The sequence below is a fragment of the Vicugna pacos genome, chromosome 1 (genome assembly GCF_048564905.1).
Source record: "Vicugna pacos chromosome 1, VicPac4, whole genome shotgun sequence".
Classification (NCBI taxonomy): Eukaryota; Metazoa; Chordata; class Mammalia; order Artiodactyla; family Camelidae; genus Vicugna; species Vicugna pacos.
The window spans coordinates 73324306-73351101 of NC_132987.1; the positions used below are offsets into that span (position 1 = coordinate 73324306).

The 26796-nt window shown below is 37.4% G+C and overlaps 1 protein-coding gene across 7 annotated transcripts in view; it reads left to right on the forward strand.

Annotated features, from left to right (window-relative positions):
* Positions 1-26796, forward strand: part of CFAP44 (cilia and flagella associated protein 44) — a 106410-nt gene that overhangs the window by 14632 nt on the left and 64982 nt on the right. For 4 of the 7 annotated variants that reach the window (XM_072965266.1, XM_072965270.1, XM_072965241.1 and 1 more), the window contains exons 6-15: positions 3441-3543; positions 6910-7126; positions 8795-8909; positions 11880-12044; positions 14129-14284; positions 14697-14744; positions 15300-15399; positions 16129-16223; positions 19549-19758; positions 20367-20477. In XM_072965266.1, the coding sequence (XP_072821367.1) occupies positions 3441-3543; positions 6910-7126; positions 8795-8909; positions 11880-12044; positions 14129-14284; positions 14697-14744; positions 15300-15399; positions 16129-16223; positions 19549-19758; positions 20367-20477 (1320 nt within the window). Of the gene's footprint in view, positions 1-3440; positions 3544-6293; positions 6351-6909; positions 7127-8794; positions 8910-11879; positions 12045-14128; positions 14285-14696; positions 14745-15299; positions 15400-16128; positions 16224-19548; positions 19759-20366; positions 20478-26796 lie in introns of those variants that run through there. The other 3 variants (XM_072965259.1, XM_072965242.1, XM_072965252.1) reach the window with 3 other exon arrangements.

Below are 26796 nucleotides of genomic sequence, written 5' to 3' on the forward strand. Positions count from 1 at the left end.
CTCACCAGTAACCAATGGCCTGAGGGATGCCTCTCGGTGTCACTGGAGTCATGAGAGGACCATCCGTTCAGATGAGGCTGAGAGAAACAATGAGGGAAAGGAGGAGAAATATACAGGATTGGGGGCTCAAACAAGCAGCAGTTCCATATGAGATGCTCAAGAGGGTTTCTAGAGGGATCGGATCCATATAGCAACCCCCCCCCACCCTTCCTGCTGGGTGTGAGCAGACCAGAAGGAACTAGGAGGTGCAGGGCCCACTTCACAGCACGATGCTGAGGCCAGGGCTTCTGGCAGAAAGGCTGATGTGGCTTCAGCAGAGAGAATGGGCCAAGCCTGCAGGAAGCAGTGGGAAATAGTTTGATCAGGTTAGATTTAGTTGTGAAGTGGAGGTGAGTGAGGAGGTTTTGAAGATTCTTGATCTGGGGAGTGAAGCAGGGACATGGCAATGGGATGGAGAAGATGAGGAAATCTGAGACCCAAAAACAGGACTTAGATTGCCTAAGGATGTGGTGAGATGAAAGAGTCAAAGATAATCTCAGGTTTGTTTCCTTCTTGATCATCTATCTGGAGATAGCATGTGTATATAATTAAGTCTTTGTCTTCAGGGAGTTTGTTATAAGATGAATTAATGAATTCAGCAAGAATTTATTATATAAAACTCTGTAGCCAATGCTCAAAACATGCAGGGATTCAGAGGAAGAAGGGTTCATGACTCCTGTGAATTCAGAGTTTAAAATCCATCTAAAGAGACAGGATCCATATTAAAAAGCGAAAAACCCCAAGGCTAGATGTATACAAGTACCTGGTACTGTGGGACCAGCTGTTGCAAATATTCATGGGCCCAAGGTGAGGGTCACGGGCTCTCTGGAGGGAAGTCAGTCGGGGCCATCTTGGGGTGTCATGAGCCCTGGAGTCCACACCATCTGCAGAGGACTCAGCAATATCTAACTCACTTGTTTTTCTATCACTTTATGGCCAACAGGAGTTTTGGAATGCCCATTTTACTTTGCTATCTGATAATTTGGCTTGAGGTCAGTGCTTAGGGATGTAGTGAAGTCAAGAATGTGGTCAAGAATGCTCACCCTAAACTGTACCCCCTGGACTCTGAGCACTCGTGTGTCCACGGGGCTCGTCTCCATGTGTGCTGGGGCTTCTGGAGCCTAGATCGTGACAGGGGCCTTCCTCCACTGCCCACATTGCTTCACTTTTTCTGAAACAGTTATCTATTTGTGGATGAGAAATTCTTCCGTGAGGCTATGAGAAACCTGTGAGAAATGTGTTCTGGGGTATATAAACTATCTTCCAGAAAAGATAGGGTGAATCTATATGTTGAGTATGACTATGAGTATATAATGACTTACTGTTCCAGGTCTCCACTAAAAATAAAGCAAAACAACAAACCCAACCCCACAGCAGCTTCTGATCTGGAAGAGCAGAAATATTTTTACTTACTATAGACAAGACCTAAACAGGTGAAAGATTTGCCTGAATGCCCATTCATATTTCTGTGACCCCCATATCTTACAGAATATTCCCTTGTAAATGGGGAATCTAGAAATGTCTTAATGTATTTTTCACTAAATTCTTAGAATCTACTATTTGTTGTTGGTAGTGCTGGAGGTACTGAGGATTGAACCCAGGACGTCATGCTTGCAAGGCAAACACCCTGCCCCTGAGCTATACCCTCCCCTCGAACCTACTACTTTTTAGTTCCATTTTCTTCTTAGCCCCAACACCTGGCTTGAATCCACGCTCTTGCATTTACCAGCTGTATAACTTCAAGCAAGTTACTTAACCTCTCTTTTACTCAGTTTCCCCATCAATAAGGTGGGAATAAAAATGATATACAACCTCACAAGGTTGATGTGAAATTTAAGGAAATTAATTCATGTAAAACTTAGTGTCTGGTACATAGTAAGCACTCAATAAATGTTATCTGTTTTCAACATTATCATTATCTCACTGAGTATCCATCCTATAAACACAAGCCTTGTTCCAGCTTACCAGTTGGAAGACAGCCTGTATGGGTCCTAGGTTCCCACATGTGGAGGGATGAAAAAGAGCAAGAACCTAATCTTGGGTACAAGGACTTCCAGTGCCCTCTGTGCCCGAGAATACTCCCTTAGGTATATAATCAGGAGTTGCAAAATGGTAACTGAAAGTGGAATTTTATAAATGTGTGTTTTAAATAGCTTTTCTTATAACAGCCTATTTTTATTTTTATTTTTTGGCTACTCATTTACTCTTCCTGCACATTGGCAGGAATAAACAAAAGTAACAGAAGTGAACCTGTGATTCCATCCAATTTATATGGCTATCACTGAAATGCTGACACAAGTAGTTTGTCAGGGGCTTATTTACTGTATTTTCCTCTACTTCTGGCTTGGAAATATTGTGTCTTTCACACTTCCACTAAGTTTACATCCATTTCTGGTAAGTTTGTCCAAGGTGAAATTTTAGAAATTGTGATGTAACCTACTCTGGAAATATGAATTTTTTAATTCAGATATGTAAGTTGATTTATATGCAGGGTAAACAATTCATCTAACTCAGCTGTTCTCCAAGAGTTGCCCCCCGCCCCAACCCCGAGCCAGCAGCATCAACGTCACCTGGGAACTTGTTAGAATTGTAACTATGAATTCTCAGGTCCCAGCCCTGATTTACTAATCAGAAACCTGGTGTTAAGGCTTGTAATCTGAGCTTTAATAAGCCCTCCCTGTGATTCTGATGCCTGCTCAATGTTCTAGCTTCTTCTGATGGCAATTTTTAAAATTGTAGAGTTAGACATGCCTCTATTAGTGAAAGTGAAACTTAAATGAGTATTCTTCTAGTTTTCAGTTTAAGTTATATTCATTGTCAAGAATTTGTTAGATGCCCAGTTTATTTTTTTATTAAAGTATAGTCATTTACAATGTTGTCAATTTCTGGTATACAGCATAATGTTTCAGTCATATATAAACATACATATATTCATTTTCATATTCTTTTCACCATAAGTTACTATGAGATATTGAATATAGTTTCCTGTGCTATACAGTATAAACTTGTTGTTTATCTATTTTATATATATTAGTATCTGCAAATCTTGAACTTCCAATTTACCTCTTCCAACCTCCTTTACCCCCTGGTAACCATAAGTTTGTTTTCTATGTCTATGATTTTGTTTCTGTTTTGTAGATAAGTTTATTTGTGTCTTTTTTTAAGATTCCACATATAAGTGATATTATATGGTATTTTTCTTTCTCTTTCTGGCTTACTTCACTTAGAATGATGATCTCCAGGTCCATCCATGTTATAGGAAAAAGATGCCTAGTTTTGAGTTTTCTAGTGGAGTTGATCCTAATAAATTATAAAATAACAGATACTAAGTACTGTATTAATAGAACTGTTTATATGACAATTTCCCTTTTAATACTTTAGTGAGATTTTATTTTTTATAGGTTCACCCATATAAAACTTGCTTCACAGTAGCAGAGAAAGGAGTTTTCCCAAAGATTATCATTTATGAATATCCTTCTTTGAGGCCCTACAGAATCCTTCAAGGTGAGTCCAGTAGAATCTCTAAAATAGCCCATGTTCAAGGTTAACAACATTCTGAAGATGTAACATTGTTGTAGTAGTCAGGTTCCTCCAGAGAAACAGAACTAGTAGGAGGTAGAAGAGAGATTTATTCAAAGGAATTGGCTTATGTAATTTTGGGGGCTGGCAGGTCAGAAGTTGACAGGGCAGGCTAGCAGTCTGGAAATTCTTGGGCAGGAATTGATTCTACATCTTCAGGCAGAATTTCTTCTTCCTCAGGGAAACCTCAGTTCTGCTTTTAAGTGGTTTCAGCTGATGAGATGAGGCCCATCCTGGTTATCAAGGATAATCTTTAAAGTCAACTGATTAGAGATGTTGACCACACCTACAAAATACCTTCATAGCAACATCCAGGGTGGTGTTTAATTGAATAGTTGATACTGTAGCCCAAGTATCTTACAATTCTGTTTTCCACATAATTAATTTCAGCAGTTGGTTTTTAGGAAGGATTTTATTTTCAGAGCAGTTTTAGGTTTACAGTAAAATTGAGAGGAAGGATCAGAGATTTCTCATATACCTCTCCCCTCACACATGCATAGCCTGCTCATCAACACCACGTCTCAGAATGGCGTGTTTTCACCAAGGATGAGCCAACAGTAATGCCATAACCACCCAAAGTCCTTAATTTCCCTTAGGGTTCCTTTTCGTGTTGTATATTCATTTAGACAAATGTATAATGATATCTGTCCCTCATTATAATATCATTCAGAGTATTTTCACTGTCCTAAATACCATCTGTGCTCTGTCTGTTCATAACTGCCCTGTGCCCCCTTGGCAACCACTGACCTTTTTATTGACTGTATAGTTTTGCCTTTTCCAAAATGTCATATAGTTGGAATTATATAGTATATAGCCTTCTCAGGTTGGCCTTTTTTACTTAGTAATGTGCATTTCAGTTTCCACTATGTCTTTTAATGGCTCAATAGCCATTTCTTTTTAGTGCTGAATAATATTCCATTGTCTGTAGGTACTACATTTTATGTATCCATTCACCCATGAAGGGGCATCTTAGTTGCTGTCATTCATTTCACTTATATATAAGCTTATCTGTAAGCACACATTTTACTTATACACAAGCATATATATGTATATATATACACACATACGTAAGCATACATAATCTAATACATTGTTGCTTTTATTTGGAACAAACTCTTATCTTACATCAATTAAGAATAAGAAAAAGGTTTTATTTTACCTTCATATACTCCTTTAACGCTTTTCCTTTTTTTATCTAGATCCAAATTTCTGACATTTTTCTTCTAAAGAACTTTTAACATTTCTCATAAGGGAGGTCTCCTGGCAACAAATTCCCTCAGTGTTTGGTGGTCTGTGAAACTCTTTATCCATCATTTTTGAAAGATAATTTTTCAGGGTGCAGAATTCTAGGTTGGTGTTTTTTTTTTCCTTTCCTTTTAACACTTTAAATAATTTCACTCCACTCTTCTTGCTTACATGATTTCTGAGGAGAAGTCAGATGTAATTCTTATCTTTGTTCTTCTATGGATAAGATTTTTTTTCTCTTCTGGCTGTTTTTTTTTTTTTTCTTTCAGTATTTTTTCTTTGTCTTTCATTTACTGTAGTTTTTTTTTTTTTTTTTTTTTTTTTTGGCATTTATCCTGGTTGGTGATCTCTAAGCTTACTAGATCTGCAGTTTGGTATCTGACATTAAGTTGGGAGAAATTCTCAGTCATTATTATTTTAAATATTTCTTATGTTCCTGTCTCTCTTTCTTCTCCTTCTGGTATTCCCATCACACATATGTTACACTTTTTGTGTTTGTCCCACAGTCCTTAGCTCTTCGTTCTGTTTTGATCAGTCTTTGTTCTCCTTGCTCTTTGGTTTTTGAGGATTCAATTGAGACACCCTGTAGCCAAGAGATTCTTTCCTCAGCTGCGTCCAATCTAGTAATAAGCCCATCAAAAGCATTCTTCATCTGTGAGAGTGGTTTTTAGCTCTAGCTCTTCTTTTTGGTTCTTCTTAGGGTTTCCATCTCTCTGCTGACATTGCCCATCTATTCTTGCATGTTGTCTACTTTCTCCATTAGTGCCCTTGGTGTATTAATTATAGTTGTTTTAAGTTCCCAGTCTGATAATTCCAACATCTATGCTGTGTCTAGTTGTGATGCACGCTCTGTCTCTTCAAATTGCCTTTTTTTGCTTTTTGGTATGCCTTGTGCTTTTTTCTTGATAGCTTGCTAGACGTGATGTACTGGGTAAAAAGAACTGCTGGAAATAGGCCTTTAGTGTCCTTGTGGTGTGGGGGAGGGGAAGCATTTTTTTAGTCCTGTGATTAGGTCTCAATTTTTTAGTGAGCTGGTGCCTCTGAACTGTGAATTTCACAAACATTTCCCGGCATTTTTCTTCCCCCTTAAGTGGGACAGGACGGTGAGAGTGGGCTGAAGTTGGATGCTTACTCTCCAGGTCAATCAGGCTCCGGTTAATTAGTTTTCCCTGAGCGTAGACCTTATTAAGGAGAACAGAATGCTCGGGTGTATTTCAAAATGGCTCCTTTTCCTTTCCCTCTGCTGGAAGCCTGGGGGGATTTTTTGAGATTTTTTACTGCAGGGATCTGGTCAAGCTCCTGGAGGAGCTCACAATCTCACAATATTGTTGGGGGCACCTTATGACTGCGTCCCCCTGGAGTTTTTAACTCTCAGGCTTGTCCACGCTGAGGCTACAGCAAATCGTCAGATCTAGTTGAGGCTTTACTGCCGGGCAGTGGGTTCCTTGAGCTGTTCTGGCTGTTTCTGCTTGTAAGTCTCCGCTCTGGTAAGTTGTAAATCCCTGTATTCACTGGTTGGTCTTTCTAGTCTGGGGGGCAGCGGTTTGCCCTGTGTCCTTCCCTCTTGTAGATCCAGGAAGAGCTGTTGATTTTTCAGTCTATTTAGCTAAAAAGTTGTTTTGTTAGGCTGGAATGGTGGCGTCTAAGCTCTTAACATGCCTAACCAGTAACCTGAAGTCGTTAATTTTTGTTTTGTGATGTTTTCAGTGGCAAATTTTAAATGCTGATTTCTTTCTGCTATCTAGCATGCTTTTCTGTCCTGGCTTCATAAAGTGGAGTATGTTCTCAAAGCGTTTTCCTCATGTAAAATGTGATTAAAAATTCTTCATCCTCACCCCTCATACATGTAATTCATTCTAAAGCCAATGGTGGTGAATGATTTTGGAATTGTTTCTTTAGGGGATTCTTGATCTTCTTCCATCAATGCACATCACCGAGGGTGCTCTCTCTTTTTCCCTCTTTTTTTTTTTTGATAATATCCTTTTGAAAATTAAATAAATGCTGCCCCTGTGCATTAGACTCCTATTCATCCTTTCATCCTCTCAGATGGGACTGAGCTGGCCTATGCTTACGTGGACTTTAACTACGATGGTACCCTGCTGGCTTCTGTTGGCGGCAACCCCGATCACACACTAACCATCTGGAACTGGAAAGAAGAGCAGCCCCTACTGAGGACAAAAGCTTTTTCCCAGGAAGTGTTTAAGGTTACTTTCAATCCTGAAAACGACGAGCAGCTTACTACATCGGGATCAGGCCACATCAAGTAGGTTGTGTGACAGAGAACAGGTGCTAGTAGTTTATCGTAAGGGTCTTTGCTAAGAGGATTAAACAGCTGGAGACATTTTTGCTGATGTTGTTAACAGGATTTTTTTATTGTGTTATTTTAAAAAACTGTTGTGCAGCTTTTGTAATTGGAAATGGGGATTTTATTGCTGAAGACAGTGCAGATAAAGGCTTTTAAATTTAACTTGCTGACTTCTTGTAGGCTTCTCTTCCTAAAAGTTTGTATAATGTATTAACGTTGGCGTGCTGTGTCCAAGTTCATATTGAACTTTCAGATCCTCTATTAAATGTGGTGTAGCAATGCTGTGTGATGGATAAGTCATCTTGTTGTCTCTGAACTCAGTCTTCATTTGTAAAACAAGAATTATAAAAGAATCATTTCTGATGCATGGACCTTCAATACTAAATGGCAGCAGGGTTTACTCGTGATTTCAGGTCTCTAGGTCTTTTTCACCGTATCATACACTGGTCTTTTTTCAGGTTGGAGTGATTTTGTTCTTTAAGAACCTTCAAGCACTACTCTCCAGGTGCCCATGACTTGATTCCCAGTGTCTTTATGAGAAAGACATTTTTAACTATCCTAAATCCTTTTTATTCCAATTTAAACCTGGCGTTTTTGAAATACAGAGTAATTGAACAGATCCATTTAAAAAATCTTGGAATTGTCACTAACTCTGCTAGCTATAGATTAAATTCTAACTTACCTTCTCCCATCGCTTACTAAAGTGCATATTTTCTGTCTACTATAGATTTTGGGGGAAAGATAAATGTTGAACAACGTGCGGTGTGTGTGATGTGCTATCAAAGAAACAGAGGAAATAGAAACAGATGACCAGGGGACCTGCCATAGCCTGGGAGAAGGGCGTTGGTCATTTAGGCTCCTGGCTTCATGTTATTGGCTGTTGATAATTGTCCATTATCTATTTTACATCCAGTTGATAGGTCAGACTATTTTTTTTACATGGTTTTCTTCATTCTAACTATTCACTTGTTGAGGCTACGAATTAGAAAATGTTAGCAATACTAACATTTATTGATTGCTTTTATGTGCTAGGTACTGTTCTAAGAGTTTTTCAACAGTTTTACAAGGTTGGTGCTACTAACATTCTCATTTTATACGAGAGAGTGAAGGCATAGTGTGATCAAAAAAATCACTCAAAATTACACAGCGAGTAAGTTAGAATTTTTGTGAAAACCTTCACATCCTCTAAAGCAGTACTGTGCAGTAGAACCTTCTTCCAGGGTGGGAATGTTCTGTGCTGTCCCATCTACTGGACTCTAGCCACATGTAGCTATTGAAAACTTTCAACTGGCTGGTCTGAATGACACACCAATTTTTAAATTTTACTTAATGTTATTTTAAATTAAAATGATCAAACTTGTGGCTATTGCATAGGACAACACAACTTAAAAATATAAGATTTACAAAGGCAGGGAATTTGGGTTTTTTTTTTTTTTGGTCTATTTTCGCTCAATGCTGAATTCATATTGCCTAGAACTTTGCCTGACAGGTAGCTGATAATACATGTTAGTTGAATGAATAAATGAAATAATATGTGACTCTGAAATATGTAAATGTCCAAGTGACGCTAAAATTAAAGTAAATAAAACTTCTCTGAGGTACATTCAGTCTCTTATTTGTTTGCAGGTTCTGGGAAATGGCTCTAACATTCACTGGCCTCAAGCTTCAGGGTTTCTTGGGTCGATTTGGTAGAACAGCCACTACTGATATAGAAGGTTACATGGAGCTCCCAGATGGGAAGGTGAATATAGCCACTATTCTGTAATAATAAAATTGTTTTCAAGTGATATACATATATGAAAGCACATCACACAGTCTAAAAAACACTGCCAATATTGGCAGTAACAGATACTATGATTGTAAATATAACAAGCATTTAATTTTGCCTCTTTAGATCAATTTTAATTCTGTGAAATTATCATAATCAACATGTACATATCATTCTGTTTTTACTAAGTATTATGCACACATTAAGTATGCAAGCACTTTCAAATATTAACATAGTGACGTACCTGTCACTTTTAATTATGTCATGGAGTTGCAATGTTTATAAAGTTTATCTTTTCCTCCTCTCCTTTGTCATGATACTCCAAGAGGACTTACTGCATCAAAGGTTATATACAGTCTTGTGGCTTTAGTTTTTATTGTCAGATTATTATTCAGAAAGACCAAACCATTTTATAATAACATCTGCAACACTGCAATTTTAATCTGTTAGTTTATTCTTTAATATTGTTAATTGCTTCTTATATAATTTATAGGCATATTGCCTATAGGGTCAGTTTTCCATTAATATTGTATTTGGCTTCCTATTAGGATGAGTTATATAGTATTACTTGTGATCATCTCAGATATAAGTAAATGCCAGCATACTCTGAGGAACCAAGTGGTCTAGTCATTACTTAGTGGAATATTCTCAATTTGAAATCATGGTGTATGAGAGGAAATGAAAAACCCTGGATGCTGGCTAAATTGTATATCCAAACCTATAAGATGATCATAAGTCATTCTAGCTTCAAATTCTGAATTCTGTAAGAAGTAAGCTAAGATACAGACCATTAAAAACATGGTAGGAGATCTATCTTAAAAAGGTTCAGTAGAGTTTGTGTAGATGTGGGGGAGGAAATAAGCCATTTTAAATGAGAGAGCCACAAAAGGAAATGTTTAGAGTTAGGAGTGAATATCACATACTCAGAGGATTAATTTGAATAAAGCATTCATGTTGGAAAAGTGGGTTGAGATTGAGAAGTAGGGTAGGTTCCTTGTGTACAAGAACTTGAGCAGCCAGGCAGAACTATTAGGCAATGGAATAGCAGGGTTGCAAATGAAAGAAGTTATATATATACATACACATACATACACGTGTATGTATGTGTATGTGTATGTATGTATGTATATGTGTGTGTGTGTGTATATATATGTATATATCTCCACAAAATGCCAAACAAAGAAGAAGGGAACTCTGGAGTCAAGGAGATGAGCTTGAAAGGAAGATGTTGCTTTTATCTAAGAAGAGGTGATGAGGGCCAAGACTTCTCTCAGGATAAATGGAAAATGAAAGCTAGACATGAGTGTGACATTTCAGAAAGGAATGCCTTGTTGGCTTTGACTTTTGGTGGCATTAGTTACTGGACAGAAGAAAACCAGCCTAAGTAAAGACAAGTGGGCTGAGGCTTAATGTGTAAAACAAGTAGAATAGATAAGAATAGGCAGCCAGAAGAAGTAGAAAAGACTGAATGAGGTCATAAGTCACTCTAGGTGAGAGGGAAATGGGGCTGCAGAGCAGGGAGGCAAGAACTCAGAGTTCCCCAAAGGGCATTTCATGGAACATTCTTCTCTGAATGTTCTTCTCTGAAGCTCTCTGAAAATAAGACTTTCCTGGTCAAATTCCTTTGTATCTAGAAATTTCTCTTGGTGATTCCCAGTGAACACTTCTGTATTAAAGCTTCCAAGGGGTCCTAGAGAAAAGAAACTTGTTTGACTTTTCTTACCCTAGCATGTCTTCTGAGGCAGTGTTAGTTGGAATGGAAGTTTTTGAGCCATAGTGCCTGGCTTAGAACCCTGTCACCTCTGGGTAATTTTGGGCAAGATACTTAACTATTTGTTAGTAGTTTTTTTTTTTTGTAAAATGGGGATAAAAAGTCAGGACTTCCATTGGCCCATATGGTTCCTTTGTGTTAATGAGTAAAACTGTTTCTTCTGCAAAAATCAAGGGCCCAACCTGAACAACTGCATGTGGTATCCTTGATAAATGCACCTAGTTCATAGAGTTTTCAAGATTAAATAATTTAGTGTATATAAAGTGCTCAAGCAGTACTTGGTATGGAGTCAGTACTCAATTAGTAATACGTATTATGTAATACGAGTTAAACATCTTAAGAACTGGGGGTTGGTGGTATGTAATTTTGGGAAGTGCTGGATTGAATGGATTAGTACGAGGTGGTTCAAGATGGTTATCCTTGTTTGAAACTGGGTACCATTATGCTATAATTTCTGAGTTCAATAATGACCTCACAATTTATCAAACATAACATTTGATGTTATCACTCTTAAAAAGGAGAACTCATCTATCAAGAATTTTAAACATGTCGCTAAGTTTTGACCCAGTAATTCTGCTCCTGGTCATATCCTTAAGAGATACACGAAGAAATCTATTGTAGGTATATTTGAAAAATTAACCAGCAACATACAGCCTAATCATGATGATGTAAAACTATGCAGAACATTAGGAGTGACTACATCAAAATGTGATAAAGTGGTTGTTTCTGGGGGGAGTGAATTTTCATTGCTGTATTTTCTTATTTTTCTATATTTAAGATTTTTTACTCTCATAATCAAGAAAAATAATCTTTTTTGTTGTAAAAATTTATTTTTTATATCATTCATGCATCTGCCTTTCATTCATAGTGTTTCTGACATAGAGAACATTTTATTCTTTATGTACTAAATCTTTCCATCTTAAATTTCATGGTTTCTGCCTATGGTGGCATACTTAGATTTTCATACCTCCAGAGGATATATTGCTGTATAGTCTCCTATATTTACTTCAGTTCTTCTATATTTATTTACTTATTCTCTATCCTATTTACTTAAGTTCTTTTATTTTTAAGAAAAATAATGTTCAAAAACAATTCTCACCTGCTCTTTGAGGCATACATGCACACATTTGTCTGTCTGAACGCACTTTCCCTCCTTTCCGCACACCTGCCAGGTGCTCTCAGGGTCGGAATGGGGCAACATGCTGCTTTGGGAAGGCGGCCACATCAAAATCGAGCTGTGTCGAGCTGCAGGCAAGCCTTGTCACCAGGGTCCCATTAACCAGATAATGCTGGACGAGGGTGAAGTCATCACCATTGGGTCAGATGGATGTGTTAGGGTAAGTTTTCTTTACACTTGGACAGTAGCACCTACATCAAAGCCTGGCGGATCACCTTGTGGCTTTTAGCAGATTTTTATTTCTCTCAAAGTTCACGCGATGAAAGAGATCAGTGGTCATTTACTCCCAGGGCCAGGGCCAACTCACTTTAAATAATGCTTCTCTTGTGGTAAATATTTAAATTCTAGTCAAAATTCACTTACAGCATCTTAGCACTGAAACTTTCTAATGGTTTTCATTCTGTTTTTGAAATAGTAGCTTCAGAAAATGAATACCCACTTTAGCATGATGTTAATGGTGGACACAGATGTCTTTCCAAAATGCATGGTATGAATGGGTCATTTTCTAGGGACAATTATGCCAAATGTCTGTTTTTGTTTGTTTGTTTTAACTGAGTTTACCAATTAGAAATACAAAGGTGAGAGGGAGGGTACAGCTCAGTGGTAGGGTGCATGCTTAACATGCATGAGGTTATGGGCTCAATTCCCAGTACCTCTGTTTAAAAAACAAAAAAGAAATGCAAAGGTGAGCTGATGGGGTTTGCCTATGGGTATTCCCCTCCCATTGCTCCATAAGCTAGTGAACTCCCTTGTCCTCGCCTGTGGACACTGTCCTGCCCATAGTGTGGGCTACGCAGCGACACTGCTCCAGTCCCTCTGGCTGTTGTCACACCTCTTCCCCCCCCCCCCCCCGTATGTACGTACCCTGCTATTGCTGGCAAACCTGGGGTCTTCTGATTTGCCTGGTGGTCCCCTCAGTACGTATTTCTACTGGGGCCTTTCATAAGGCTGTATTCTCTGGACATTCCTTAGGAAGTGGTATTATCAGAAGTAAGACCATATTTTTTTTTAATTTTTTTTTTTAACATTCTGGTTACACTGACTCCTATGGAGCTTACTTATGGTGTAAACAATACATTAGAAACACATCTCTTACCATCAGCTTTTTGAACCATGTTAAGTTTTTGTTATATTTTACTAATTGCTCTGAGAATCTTTTGTATCCTTTATTATGTCATACAGTATATTCACTATCCTTCCAAGACATAACATATCAAAATACCAAGTGGAAGAAAACCTCAACAGACAAGAAGGTATTACCTCACAGAGGATGCCTTCATGGACAGACTGCTTTTTCACAGTCTGCCTTCATCTCTTCAGTTCTTTACATTGTAAATCTCTACCTCTCACCCTTTAGGAAAAACCTGCTCAAACTCCCAGGAGTTAGTGTGAGCCTAGGATCTGGGACCTTCCCCACAAGGCTCGTCTGTGGGGCAACACCAACCCTCCCAAAGTCCGAGCTGTTGAGTGTAGGATAACATGGCACTGTGGTCAGCAGAACCATCCAGGCTGGTCTTGGTCACTTCGCAGAGGAGGCGCCTCTGAGTGTGTCACCACATGAAGTGAGACTGGGCTCGCTCATCCCTCCCTCGCACGCTCCTGGAGTCCTGTGCCAAGAACAGCAATCCTTATCCCAATAGTACAGTCTAAACCCGTGAGGAAGAGAGACGTTTTCTCATGAAGACAAAATCTACATCCGTTTTCACTGCTTATAACAAAGATAGTACTTGAATCACTACGCAAGAAGGTCTGTGTCCCCTTTCCAGGGGCCCACAGGCCGATACAAATTAAGGCTCGTTATGCCTCAGTGAGTGACTGAACTATTCATGCCTTAGGCCACTTTATATGCAGAAAGACCTGAGGGAAACCTTGGAATAAAGTTTGCTTTATTCAGGGCTGTATTTTGTTACTAATTTCCATAAATACCAAGGAAATTATAAGTTATTCTCATTTCAGAGCAAAATTCCAAGGGTCAGGTTTTGTCTGCTGTTTTAATTACACCTGCTCATTATTAATTTTCACAAAACAAGAAGAAATGACTTATGAAAAAAATGGGAGCTTTTTTGGCTTAGACAATATCTATTCAAGATATTGAACATAGCTCCCTGTGCTATAGAAAAGGAACTTCGTAAAAATCTATTTTTATATATAGTGGGACACATTGTAATTGACTGTACTTCAATTTAAAAAAGTATATTCAGAAACTTCTGACTGATTAAAGTATTTTGTTATTAATTTTATAAGATATGGGATTTGGAGACAATAGACACTGCTGATACCACAGATGAGACTGGATTGTTAGAGATTGAGCCCATTAATGAACTTCAAGTAGACAAGAGTGTCAAACTCTTCTCTATGATAAAAATGAATGAAACTGGAAACAACTTTTGGTTGGCTCAGGTAAGATACACTTCTCTGTCTTGGCTCTTTAAAGTTATCTGGATGTAAAATTAAAATAGCATAATTTATTGTCCCTGTAAGTCCACTGTACTATTAGGACTACTGTTTATACTTCAGTGAAGAATTCCTGAATTTTGATATTTAATTGACTAATGCTTTATACACAGAAAACCGATTAGCATTTTTGTTATGTTAAACGGATGATAAGTTTTATGTAATCACTTCGTTTATTGTGTGGTTGTGTTCTAAGATATATACAAGTTGCTACTGTTAAATTTCAACCACACTTTAAAATATATGTAAACTTCTGGTAGTGTTGTTTGTCCCTTAACTAAATGATAAAAAGAAAATTCCTTTAATTTGGTAAAAGTTCAAAATGATAAAACAGACTATTAGGAATTTAATTTTTCAGGATACCAATGGAGGCATATGGAAGCTTGACCTCAGTTTTTCAAATATTGTAAGTTGCCTATTTTTCTTATTTCTAATTTTCATAGTAAAAATCTTTATCCTCTAAAAGATACTTTATCTTTCTCCATATTTGATTTTTGTTCCCTTCAAAAACTCGCTCAACATATCCTAATGAGTTCATATTGTCTGTTTCTCTTGTTTATAATTTTACATAAAAAGGCTCTATCTCATAACAAAACTTACAAGAAAAGTGGCAATGACAATGCTTAACATTATACAGCTTTACCATTTTCATAAACATATGGGTTTTAATTTATATTATCTCACGTAATACTCACAACTACTCCTTTTTGTAGGCAGGCAGTTGCCATCATCTCATTTTATTGATGAAGAAATGGAAACTGGCATTTGAAGTGACCACAGCCATCGAGTGCAAAGCCAGTACTCTGTTTCTCCTAATTCCAAACTTCAGCCCTCTGTCTTAATATGTTTTCTTATTTCTACTCAGATGAAGTCACACATGTTACAGGGTTCTATTTGCATTTCTTTAAACTTGACCTTAACTCTATCTTAGAGATCTAATTGGATCTCTTTTTATTATCAGACCCAAGATCCAGAATGCCTCTTCTCTTTCCATTCTGGAGCCATTGAAGCCTTGGCCGTGTCCCCTCTCACTTACCTCATGGCCACTACTGGCTTAGACTGTAAGTAGACATGCATCTTTGGCCTTTTTGGTTTTCAATACATTTTTTTCTGTGTTTGCTTAAAGTATTTTAAAAAGTTTTTTAGGCGGTTTTGGGGGAGGTAGATTTACTTATTTTTTTAATGGAGGCATTGGGGATTGAAGCCAAGACCTCATGCATGCTAGGCATGCATTCTACCACTGAGTTATACGCTTCCTTCCTGCGTAAAGCATTTGAGAATTTTTCCAAACAGAAGCCTCTTGATGCAAGTGAGGTGAGTTTTTGCGGAGAGGGGAGTGCTCCAATTACAGCAGTCCTGGTTATTGTGAGAGATTAAAATGAAGACACATCAGTAAGTTACTCACAAAAGTGCCATTCGTTTTACTATTATCCACGTTTCTTTCCATCTCCTTTCTTCCTTCTTGACGTAGCGAACCTATGTGGACTGTGCAAGGTGAAATTGATCCACTAGTCAATCAGCTGTTGTTTTTTAACCTATGGGAAATTGGTTCCAGGACTCCCTCTGATACTAAAATCCCCAATGCTTAAGTCCTTTATAGAAATGGCATGGTATGTATTCATATTTATAAAGTACCTGATTGAGGGTATACATGTAAATAGTTGACTAAAGAAAGGCTATTAGATTATCAGTTGATTTAATTAAGTTTCTTGTTATGTAAAGTGAGTCAAGGTTATTAAGGATATTTTTATGTATATAACTTCTTTCTTTTAAAACTGTCTTACTTATAGGTTCTGTTAGACTCTATGATTTTTCTAGCAAAACTCCTTTGCTTCAGATGAAATTCAAACAAGGAGGTACTGCCCTTATTTGGGTACCACGACTGGTAAGCTTGTTACTATTAAGAACTTCTGCTAGAAGCCACTTGTAAATATGGTATCAGTGCTGGCTCTTGGAAATAAAGATATTTTCTGACTCTGGATTTTAGAGAGGAATAAAAATTTTAACTTTGTTCACTCAGAACTTGATAGAAATCATGTCCTGACTTTGCTATTGTGGTTCTGATTTGTTTTAATGAAACTTTATTGTTATGCCATCTATAGAGTAGAAATAGTTCCATGTTACCAAGTAATTACCCAACAGAACTTTGTGTATCTGTCCTCTATCTGTCTGACTCTGATTTCATTCATTTTATGTATTTCCAGCATGTCTACAATGTGCTGGCCCTTTTTCTAGATTCTAGGAATATGGCAATGAACAAAAAGACAGAAATACTTACCCTCATGAACCTTAAACACTCCAGTGGGAGAGAGGGTGTAGAGACAGACAAGAAACAAAATAAGTAAGTGACAGGTTAGATAATGTTAAGAGCTATGGGAAAAGAATGAGAGATGGGGGGATGATATAGTTCAAGTGATAGAGCGCGTGCCTAACAGGCACAAGATCCTGGGTTCAATCCCCAGTACCTCCTCTAAAAATTGATAAATGAACCTAATTACTACCCCCCCAATAAAAAATTAAAAATTAAAAAAAAGAATGAGAGATAGGGAGTTACTATAATTGTCTATTGCTGTGTAATAGACTACCCCAAATGTAGTGGCATAAAACAGCAGTCATTTTGTTTTTCTCACGTGCTCTGGTTTGGGAATGCATACACCTGACCGCAAGCATAGGTTATCTTTGCTTCATTGTATCTGGGGCCCCAGGTGGGGAATGGAGCAATCTAAGGTCTTCTTCGTCTCAAGTCTGGCACCTGAGTTGAAGGCTGGGTTAAGCTAGGCTGTCAACAGGAGTGCTTACTTGAAGCCCATGCCACATGGAAAGCTCATTATCACAGCATGGTGGCCTCAGGGCAGTCACACACTTCTTGATGGCAGCTCAGGGTTCCAAGATCGTGTTCTAACAAATAAGGCAGAGCTGCTGTCTTTTTATGACCTAGCCTTGGAAGTCACATAATGTGACTTGTACCACACTCAGTTGGGTGGGTGTAGCCATCACAAGCTGCACCCAGATTCAAGGAGGGAGGGACTTCCACCCCATCTCTCCATGGGAGGCATGTCGAAGAGTTTGCAGCCACGTGTTTAAAGGTCATGGGAATATTTGGGGAATATTTTATCCTTACTGTTTTAGGTTGAAATCAAAGAGAAAATATTCCAGGCCCAAAATAGATGTGGAGATGGCTTGATTGGCAGGAAATTTCATGATGGGACCAAGATCAGAAGGAGAACTCAGGCCAGGGAATAGAAGCGGAACGGTGATGAGGCTTGATTCAGTGGAAACCTCAGAGTATTTAGATAACCAAACTCGATCACTCTTTATCCTCATCTATTTACACTCTCACCGAGAGTCTTTAAAATACAGCCCTCACAATTGAACCATTTATTTAGATGCTTGTACAATGTCCAGAGAATGTTTTCTCTTTTAGCCTTATATTGAAGTAAGGGTCATATGGATATTATGCTAGGGTTGCCCCTTCTTCATACATTCTTGCCTTTCTGGAAAACTGCACATAGTCTTTATAATTTATCTCAGGTCAAACATCATCTCCTCTGCATAGCCCTCCGGGACCCCACCTTCAAGTAGAGCTCAGTACTCCTTCCTCTGTGATTTTTTTTGACTGTGTATATACCTCTCTGAAAGCACTTACCACAGTGTACTAAGATGATTTGCTTTATTGACTGTCTTTCCCACCAGATTGTTCTTCGTGGCGACCATATCTTATTCTTGTTTGTACTTCCAGTGCCTCTTGAGTTACTTGTATGTTGAGATACTTAGTAAACGTTTAAATAAACAGCATTCAACTGGAATTGAATGAAACATAGTTTTCTTATTCCTAAGATTTTTGTAACTGCCTGGCCTCAGGGATGATCAGTCTGCTCTAAAGAATACCAGGGCTCTTGCCCCTTTCCTGAATGCCTTCCAAGATGGCACACCTAATGTATTCAGACAAGGCCAGATTTATAGCTCCAGCCCAGACTTCTCGTCTAAGCTGCAAATTGTATGTCATCTTCATCTGGGGATTTCCAGGAGACTTCAAACTCAGCATGTCCAAAACTAAATTCATGATCTGCTGGCCCCCAGCCACCCCTCCTATAAAAACAATAATAGCAGCAACAAACCACACACACACACCCACCCACCACCCACCCACCCCTACCTACACCTGACTGACTCTTTTCCAGTGTTTCCTGTCTTAGTAAATGTCTCAGTCATCCTTGACACCTCCCTCTGCCTCATTCCTCATATCCAGTCATCACCAAATAGGACCCATTATACCTGTCTCTAAATTGTGTCCACACTTCTCATCTCCATTACACCACCTCAGACCAGGTGACCACAGTCAGTCTCCAGGAGTACAACAGCTGTCACTTAGTCTCCCTCCAGATTCCCATGCATCCTGTCTATGCCATCTCAGATCTGTTTCCTACACTGCACCTAGGATGATTGTTCTGAAATAGCAGATCTGATCATGTCACCTCCCCACCCCAAACCCCCAACTAAAAACTGTTTGTCTCCCCACTGCTCTTAGGACGAAGACAATCCTTAATGTGACATGTAAGCTACTTTGTGAACTAGTGCCTGCTTGTGGAAACACTGCTCCCTCACTCAGTCTGCTCTGGTCAAACTTTTTCTTGAGTTACATTATTTCCTGCCACATGACCTTTGCACAAGCCATATCCTCTCTCCGAAGTGTTTCTGTACTTTGTTAATTCCTGGGTGTCCCTCTGATCTCAGCTCCACCATTTCTTCCTCCCTCAGCCTAGGTCAGCTTTCTTTGCTATCTGCTCCCAGAGAATGTTTTTCTTTTAATGCTTATTTCAGTTCATAATTTCACATTCATTTGTGGAGCTGATTAATGTTTGTGTGGCTGGTTAATGTCTGTCCTCCCACTTGACCGTGAATTTGTGAAAACAAGTTGAAAGTGTTTATGCTCACACTTGGTTGCTGGTGATGGGCGCCTGGCACGTGGTAGATAGACACTCTACTCGTTGAGTGTTTGGATTGCCATTGTTTACCTGTCTCATGGTCAGCAGTGATAAGGGACTGTCCTAGAATAGATGGAGGTTACCAGAAAGTGATATGTGGAATTACCAATGAACAGTCAATTAGTTAAATTACTTAAGTCTAAATAAAATCCTGAAGTATCTGTTATGTAGTACAACTTTCTTAATTAACTAATTTCAGATCCTTTGAATTTCTTTTTGTCTAAGGTAAGCTACACTGGAGGACAGATTATTGTAGGATTTGAAGATGGTGTTGTTCGAATTCTTGACCTTTATGATCCAAAAGGGCTCACAATTTTTGTGGGAAGGAAGAGAATTTTGGATGCAGATATTCGACTAAAAAAGGCTTTCAAACCCCACACTGCTCCTGTGACTGCTTTAGCTTATGACCGTGATGGAGAAATTCTAGCCACAGGGGTAAGTAGTAGATTTCCTTTTGTTTCGCACTGAATGTTTGTCGTTAACCTTGCCTTATTAGTCTGCTTACTTAATGATGCCTTATCTGCTGATATTCCCTCAAGAAGATATCCACATTTTGCTTTCTTTGTATTCGTATTCAGTATCATCTATGCGTGACACTTAAAAATATTCTTACAAATTGAGTTGTAATGCTTATTTTTAATGAATAGAAATTTTCAACTGGGAATTATGCAGCGTCTTTTATGTATAATCAGTATTTTATAACATAGCTGTGTTCTTATATAGAATTGTCATAAATTAAGAGAATAACATGCATAAATAGGTGAGCATATGCATTGTAGAATTTTTTTGTGAATTAATCTCATGTACAGGTATGGTGATCATTTTTTCAGACCCACATACAAGAAAACATGGTTTGTCAAATATTCTCATGGGGAAAATGAAGCAAATATTTGAAATAAGCATGTTCCCAGAAAATCTGGGATATATGATCATTGTAGGTGTAAGTATATAGTAGGTGTAATATAGTTACTAAATGTTTCTTTGTACTCTATTGAATAGATTTCATAATAATACATATTTGACAGTATTTCTATTTTTCTTAGAGTAAAGATAAAACTGTCTTCTTCTTCGAAGTGGAAAAGGATTATAAACCAATCGGTTATATTACTACCCCTGGACCTGTTTGCCAGTTAATGGGGTCGGCAACCTCTCATGTAAGTAGTTATTTGTCTCCGTGCCTAATTCTCAGTTGCTACACAGTGAAGTGATCTGGTAGATAGAGAATAGCAGGTGGAATTATTAGCCCCACTCCTTGGTCCTTCAGTGAGGGGCCAGGGTAGCTGCTCAGCATGACCAGTAGAGCATCACTCAGGAGCTCCATGCCCGTCCCACCACCTCTTTCTCCCATAATTAATTACTTGCTCACAATCCCCTCTCCAAACACTGGATTCCGTCAGACTTTATTTCAACAATGGCGACTTAAGCAAGATACACATGTCAGATTGTGTTGAGTCTGCCAGTCCTTCTGATTAAGTTGTTCAGTTCTAAGGTCTGAATGTACTTGTCCTCATCTTTATTGCTTTACTTCTCTTCTGCCCCCATTTCCACTTCCATTTTCTCTTCTAATCTTCCATTGCCTCTTTCCTAACAACAATTGGCAATTCAGTATACATTACTAATCTTTTAAAAAATATTAAAATGTTTTTCTTTACCTTTTTTTTTAGTGAGGGGAGGTAATTATTTATTTAAATTTTTTAAATGGGGGTACTGGGGATTGAACCCAGGACTGCATGTGCTCTACCACTGAGCTGTATCCTACCCCCTTGATAACTAATCTTATTTAATGCCTCTGATTTCCCTAATTTTGAATTTAGGATAATTGATTAATCTAAATATTGATTGAATGTCTAAACCAGGTGCTGTACTAGGTTCCAGCATGATAATACTGATGAACTGCATAGCAGTACTGTCAAGGATTATTGGGGTAACATCTGTAATTTATTGAGCTCTTCTAAAGAAAACATAGTATCTCAAAGAATGTTTTAAAAATTAAATGCTCATTGTTTTCATCTTTGCTGGGCACTGGTGATGGATTCAATAAGCGGTACAAAACGATATCTTCTGAAGAAGAAAAAAGTACATATTTAGAAGTTAAATAATTCTATCACGGAACAATACAAAGTTTTACAAGGGAATAGGTGATTAAAATATCAGTGATACCAGTGGTATAGACGGCATGTGCCGTGAACACAGAACAGGAATATCAAGAAGGGGAGAAGTCGACGTGTTATTATTTTACATAACTGTACCTTAATCTTGAGGAATTGGCAGAATGTGAGTCGGTAGAGAGAAGGTGGGTGCAAGGGGTGTAGGTGAAGGGAACGAGATCTGCAAAGGATGCTCTGTGTTAAAACATGAACGATTGTATCACCACATATATTATTAATATTCATCCTTCAATCATTTCCCTAGATAGGAAGTTAAAAAAGAAACCAACATTTTTCAGGGGTTAGGGATGATGGGTGGGACGGGGGTGGGTGTGACTATAATGCGGCAACTTGAGAGAGATCTTGGTGGTGATGGGATACTTTGCATTTTGATTGCTGTGGATGGTTACACAAATCTACACATGTGATAAAATGACATAGAAGTATACACAATTCTATATTAATGTTGATTTCCTGGTTTTGATATTGTTACAGAAGGAGGTAACCAGTGGGAGAAACTGGGCAAAGGGGACACGTTACCTCTTTGTACTATCTTTGCAACTTCTTATGAATTATTTCAAAATAAGTTTTAAAAAAAAGTAGGCAGAAGAAATCCAAATCCCTCAAGCAGGCAGTGGTGCCAATTAGCACTTGTATTTCTAATGTTATTTGGAAATTACTAATGTAAAAGTAAATTACTCTCATTTCACAATATATACATGTATCAAATCATCACATTGTACACCTTAAACTTATGCAATGTTATGTCAATTATATTACAATGAAGCTGGGGAAAAAAGGAAATTACCATATGTAACTGATATGCTACCTACTTTAATTGTCCAAATAGCAATAACTGTTAGTTCACACCAGCCTGATGGTCAGACCTCCTACCTTCCTGAATGTATTAAGCTTCTGCCCATTGTTTTGATTTCCAATAATGGAGCATCACACACACCATTCTCCCTGCACTGTTCACTACCATGATCACTTAGGCAACAGGATGGAGAAGTTACAAGGGAAGCAGATGAGAGGCAGGTGGATCTATTGGGCAGCTGTGTTCCAGATAAGAATAAAACTAAGGTTTGAAAGACTGTGTGGACAAGAGATAGGTAGAAAGTAGAGTTGACAGAACTTGGTGATCTTTTGAATTACTAGGGGTAATTTTGAGGGGTTCAAATCAAATTCATTAGAATTTCTCCAAAACATGTTTTTTTTCTCCTCCTGCATTTTTCTGGGATCACCATTATCCCTGTTATCCAAATGAGAAAATCCTTGAAGGTGTCTCTTCCCTACCTCTAATCACCCTACTTTGGTGGTTCACCAAGACACCCATTGGTTATGCATTCTAAGCATCTTTTAAATCTGTCTTCCTCTATATTTTCTTTGTTCCTCACTGTTTAATGCATTAAGCTTTGAACAGTGATCTTCTCTGCCTAAAGTGACCTCTCTCTTGTCATCCTCACACATCAAGTGATTATTTTTTTTTAACACACACAATTTGCTAATATTTTATTAAGGATGTTTGTGTCTACATTCATAACAGAGTGATAATTACCCCCTTTTGTAATGTTCTTGCCAGCTTTGGAATCAAGGTATTTTTGACCTTATTATTATTATTTTTTAAAGAGACCTTTTCTGTTCTCAAGACCTGAGTTGTTACTTGTTGGAGGATTTTTTAATAATTTTAATAATTTCTTCAATAGATATAGGACTGTAAACTGCTAAAAGAAGATAACTTCCAAACCACAATTTTATACCCAGTGGCAGTATCTTTCAAAAATGAAAGTAAAAAATAGTGTGACTTTTGGATGAAATGAATAAATCCTGTTCCCATGCAGCTTAGGGTTGTGTGTGTGTTTATGTGTGTGTGTGTGTGTGTGTGTGTGTGTGTGTATATATGTATTTATATATATATATATATATATACTTTTTTTTTTTTAAGGCAAAGGCCCAGCAGAATGTCGGTCTCACTTTTCTGCATTTCCCTTTTCTCTGGTGTCATGTGCCCCCAAAAGTCCTAACTTTCTTGCTGCTTTGACCTTCAGCTTGTCTCTTCATCTCTGAGAGAAAGCCTAAACTCTGAGACACTGCAATCTGTTTCGCTTCTGGGTCCCATGCAGTAAGTTGCCCAATGCGCTTAGGACAAAGAGTGCAGAGAATGTCCAGCTTACCTTACCCAGCTTCCCTTCTCCTGGGATCTTGACCCTTAGAGCTGTGGCTGTAGTTCTCTGTCTTGAACTAGCTGTTTCAGCAAACTGTTCATGTGTTATTGAATTCAGTTTGCTGATATTAGAATTTTAAATCTATATTTATAAATAAGATTTGGCTAATATTTTCTGTCCTCATAATTCATCATTAAGTGTGTTAAGGCTATTCTATCTCCTGAGATGAGTTGTAAAATATTCCTTCTTTTTTCTATTCTCTTGGAGAGTTTGTGTTACATTACAATTCTGAACATTCGGCAAACTTGTTAGTGGAGCCATCTGAGATCTGAGAACAGTTTTTTTTTTTTTTTGAGGTGATTTTTATTTTTTTATTTTATTTTTATATAGTTTTTTTTTCTTTTTTTGGTGAGGGAGGTAATTGGATTTATTTATTCATTTATTTTAATTTTTTTAAATAAAAGTACTGCAGATTGAACCCAGGACCTTGTGCATGCTAAGCACGTGTTCTAACACTGAGCTATATCCTCTCCCTGAGGTGATTTTTCTTTTTAAATTAATGTCTTCAGTGATTATAGTTCTTTTTAAACATTTTATTTAAATATAATTGACATATAACATTAAATTAGTTTCAGATGTACAACATGATTTGATATTTGTATACATTAGGACCTGCAATATGTCTAGGCAATAATCCATCACATACATGAAAACTTTTGAGATCTTACTCTCTGAGCAACACTCAAACACACAATTCAGTATTATTAACTATAGTTATCATGGTGTACATTGCATCGCCATGACTTATTTTATAACTAGAAACTTGTACCCTTTGACACCCTTCACTTTGCCCATCCCCCAACCTCTACCTCTGGCAACCACCAGTCTGTTTTCTTTTAGAGTATGGGTTTTGTTATTATTTATATGTATAATTTACTTTGCTATGCAAAGCTTATAAGTTTGATTAGATCCTGTTTGTTTATTTTTGCTTTTGTTTCCTTCGCTTTAAGAGACGAATAAAAAAAATGGTACAATTTAAGTCAAAGAGTATTCCCCTATACTGTTGAAATTAAAAAAAGAAAAGAGTATTCCCCTATGTGTTTTTCTAGGAGTTTCATGGTTTTCAGTCTTACATTGAGATCTATAATACAATTGGAGTTTATTTTTGTTTGTGTGTGAAAAAATGTTCTACTTTTATTCTCTAACATGTAGCTATCCACTTTTCCCAGCACCATTTATTGAATAGACTCTTTTCCCCATTGTATAATCTTGCTCTTTTGTTGTAGATTAATTGACCATATGTGTGTGGGTTTATTGCTGGGCTCTCTGTTCTGTTCCATTGATCTATGTGTCTGTTTTTTGTGCCAGTACCATACTGTTTTGATTACTGTAGCTTTGTTAGTATAGTCTGAAGTTGGAGCGCATGATTACTCCCCACTTTGTTACAGTTTTTTCCTCACGATTGTTTTGGCTATTCTGGGGTCTTTTATGGTTCCATGTAAAATTTAGAATTATTCTAGTTCTGTAAAAAAATGTCATGGGTATTTTGATAGGGATTGCATAAATCTATAGATTGCCTTGGGTAGTATGGTCATTTTAACAATATTCTTCCAGTGTATGAACACAGTGTCTTTCCATTTCTTTGTATCATCTTCAAATTCCTTTCATCAATGTTTTATAGTTTTCAGAGTATAAATCTTCCACCACCTTGGTTAAGTTTATTCCTAGGTATTTTATTCTTCTTAATGTAATTTTAAACAGGACTGTTTCCCTGCCTTTTCCTTTTGATAGTTCATTATTAGTATGTAGAAAAGCAACACATTTCTATGTATTAATCTTATATCCTGTAACTTCACTGAATTTATTTATTCTAATAGTTTTTTGATGGAGACTTCAGTTTTCTCACACTTTCATTTTTTTAAATTGAAGTATAGTTGATTTATAATGTTGAGTTAGTTTCTATATAACTAGCATATAGTTATATACATATATATTCCTTTTCATATTCTTTTTCATTATAGGTTATTACAATTATTGAATATAGTTCCCTGTGCTATACAGTAAGCCTCCTTTTTTATCTATTTTATATACAGTAGTTTGTATCCGCTAATCCCAAACTCCAAATTCATCCCTCCTCCCTCCCTTGTCCCCTTCAGTAACCATAAGTTTGTTTTCTACCCTGTGAGTCTGTTTCTGTTTTGTAAATAAGTTCATTTGTCATTGTTTAGATTCCACATATAAATCATATCATATGGTATTTATCTTTCTATGTCTGACTTACTTCACTTATGATCATCTCTAGGTCCATCTGTCCATCCATGTTGCTGCAAATAGCATTGTTTCATTCTTCTTTATGGCTGAGTAGTATTCTATTGTATATATATACCACAATTTCTTTACCCAATCATCTGATGATGGACATTTAGATTGCTTCCATATCTTGGCTACTGTAAATAGTGCTGCTATGAACATTGGGGTGCATGTACCTTTTTGAATTGTCTTTTTCTTGAGATATAAGCACAGGAGTGGAATTGCTGGATCACATGGTAAGTCTATTTTTAGCTTTTTAAAGAATACCTATACTGTTTTCCATAGTGGCTGCACCAAATTATATTCCCACCAACAGTGTTGGAGAGTTCCATTTTCTCCACATCCTCTCCAGCATTTATCATTTGTGGACTTTTTAATGATGGCCATTCTGACTGGTGTGAGGTGATACCTCATTGTAGTTTTGATTTGCATTTCTCTGATAAATAGAGATACTGAGCATCTTTTCATGTGCCTATTGGCCATATGTATGTCTTCATTGGAGAAATGTATGTTTAGGTCTTCTGCCCATTTTTGGATTGGGTTGTTTGTTTTTTCGTTGTTGTTACTGAGTTGTATGAGCTATTTGTATATTCTGGAAGTTAAGCCCTTGTCAGTCACATCGTTTGCAAATATCTTCTCTCATTCTGTAGGCTGTCTTTTCGTTTTGTTTATTGGTTTCCTTTTGTTGTGCAAAAGCCCTAACACATGAAATTTTAATGTTAATTCTTTACCCAAGACAATGCAAGCACCTTCCAGTCTTCCTTCAACCTTCCTTCTGGAATGATATTCCATCATTGTGTATTTTAAAAAAACAATATCTTTCACAATTCACATTTAAAATCTCACAAGAT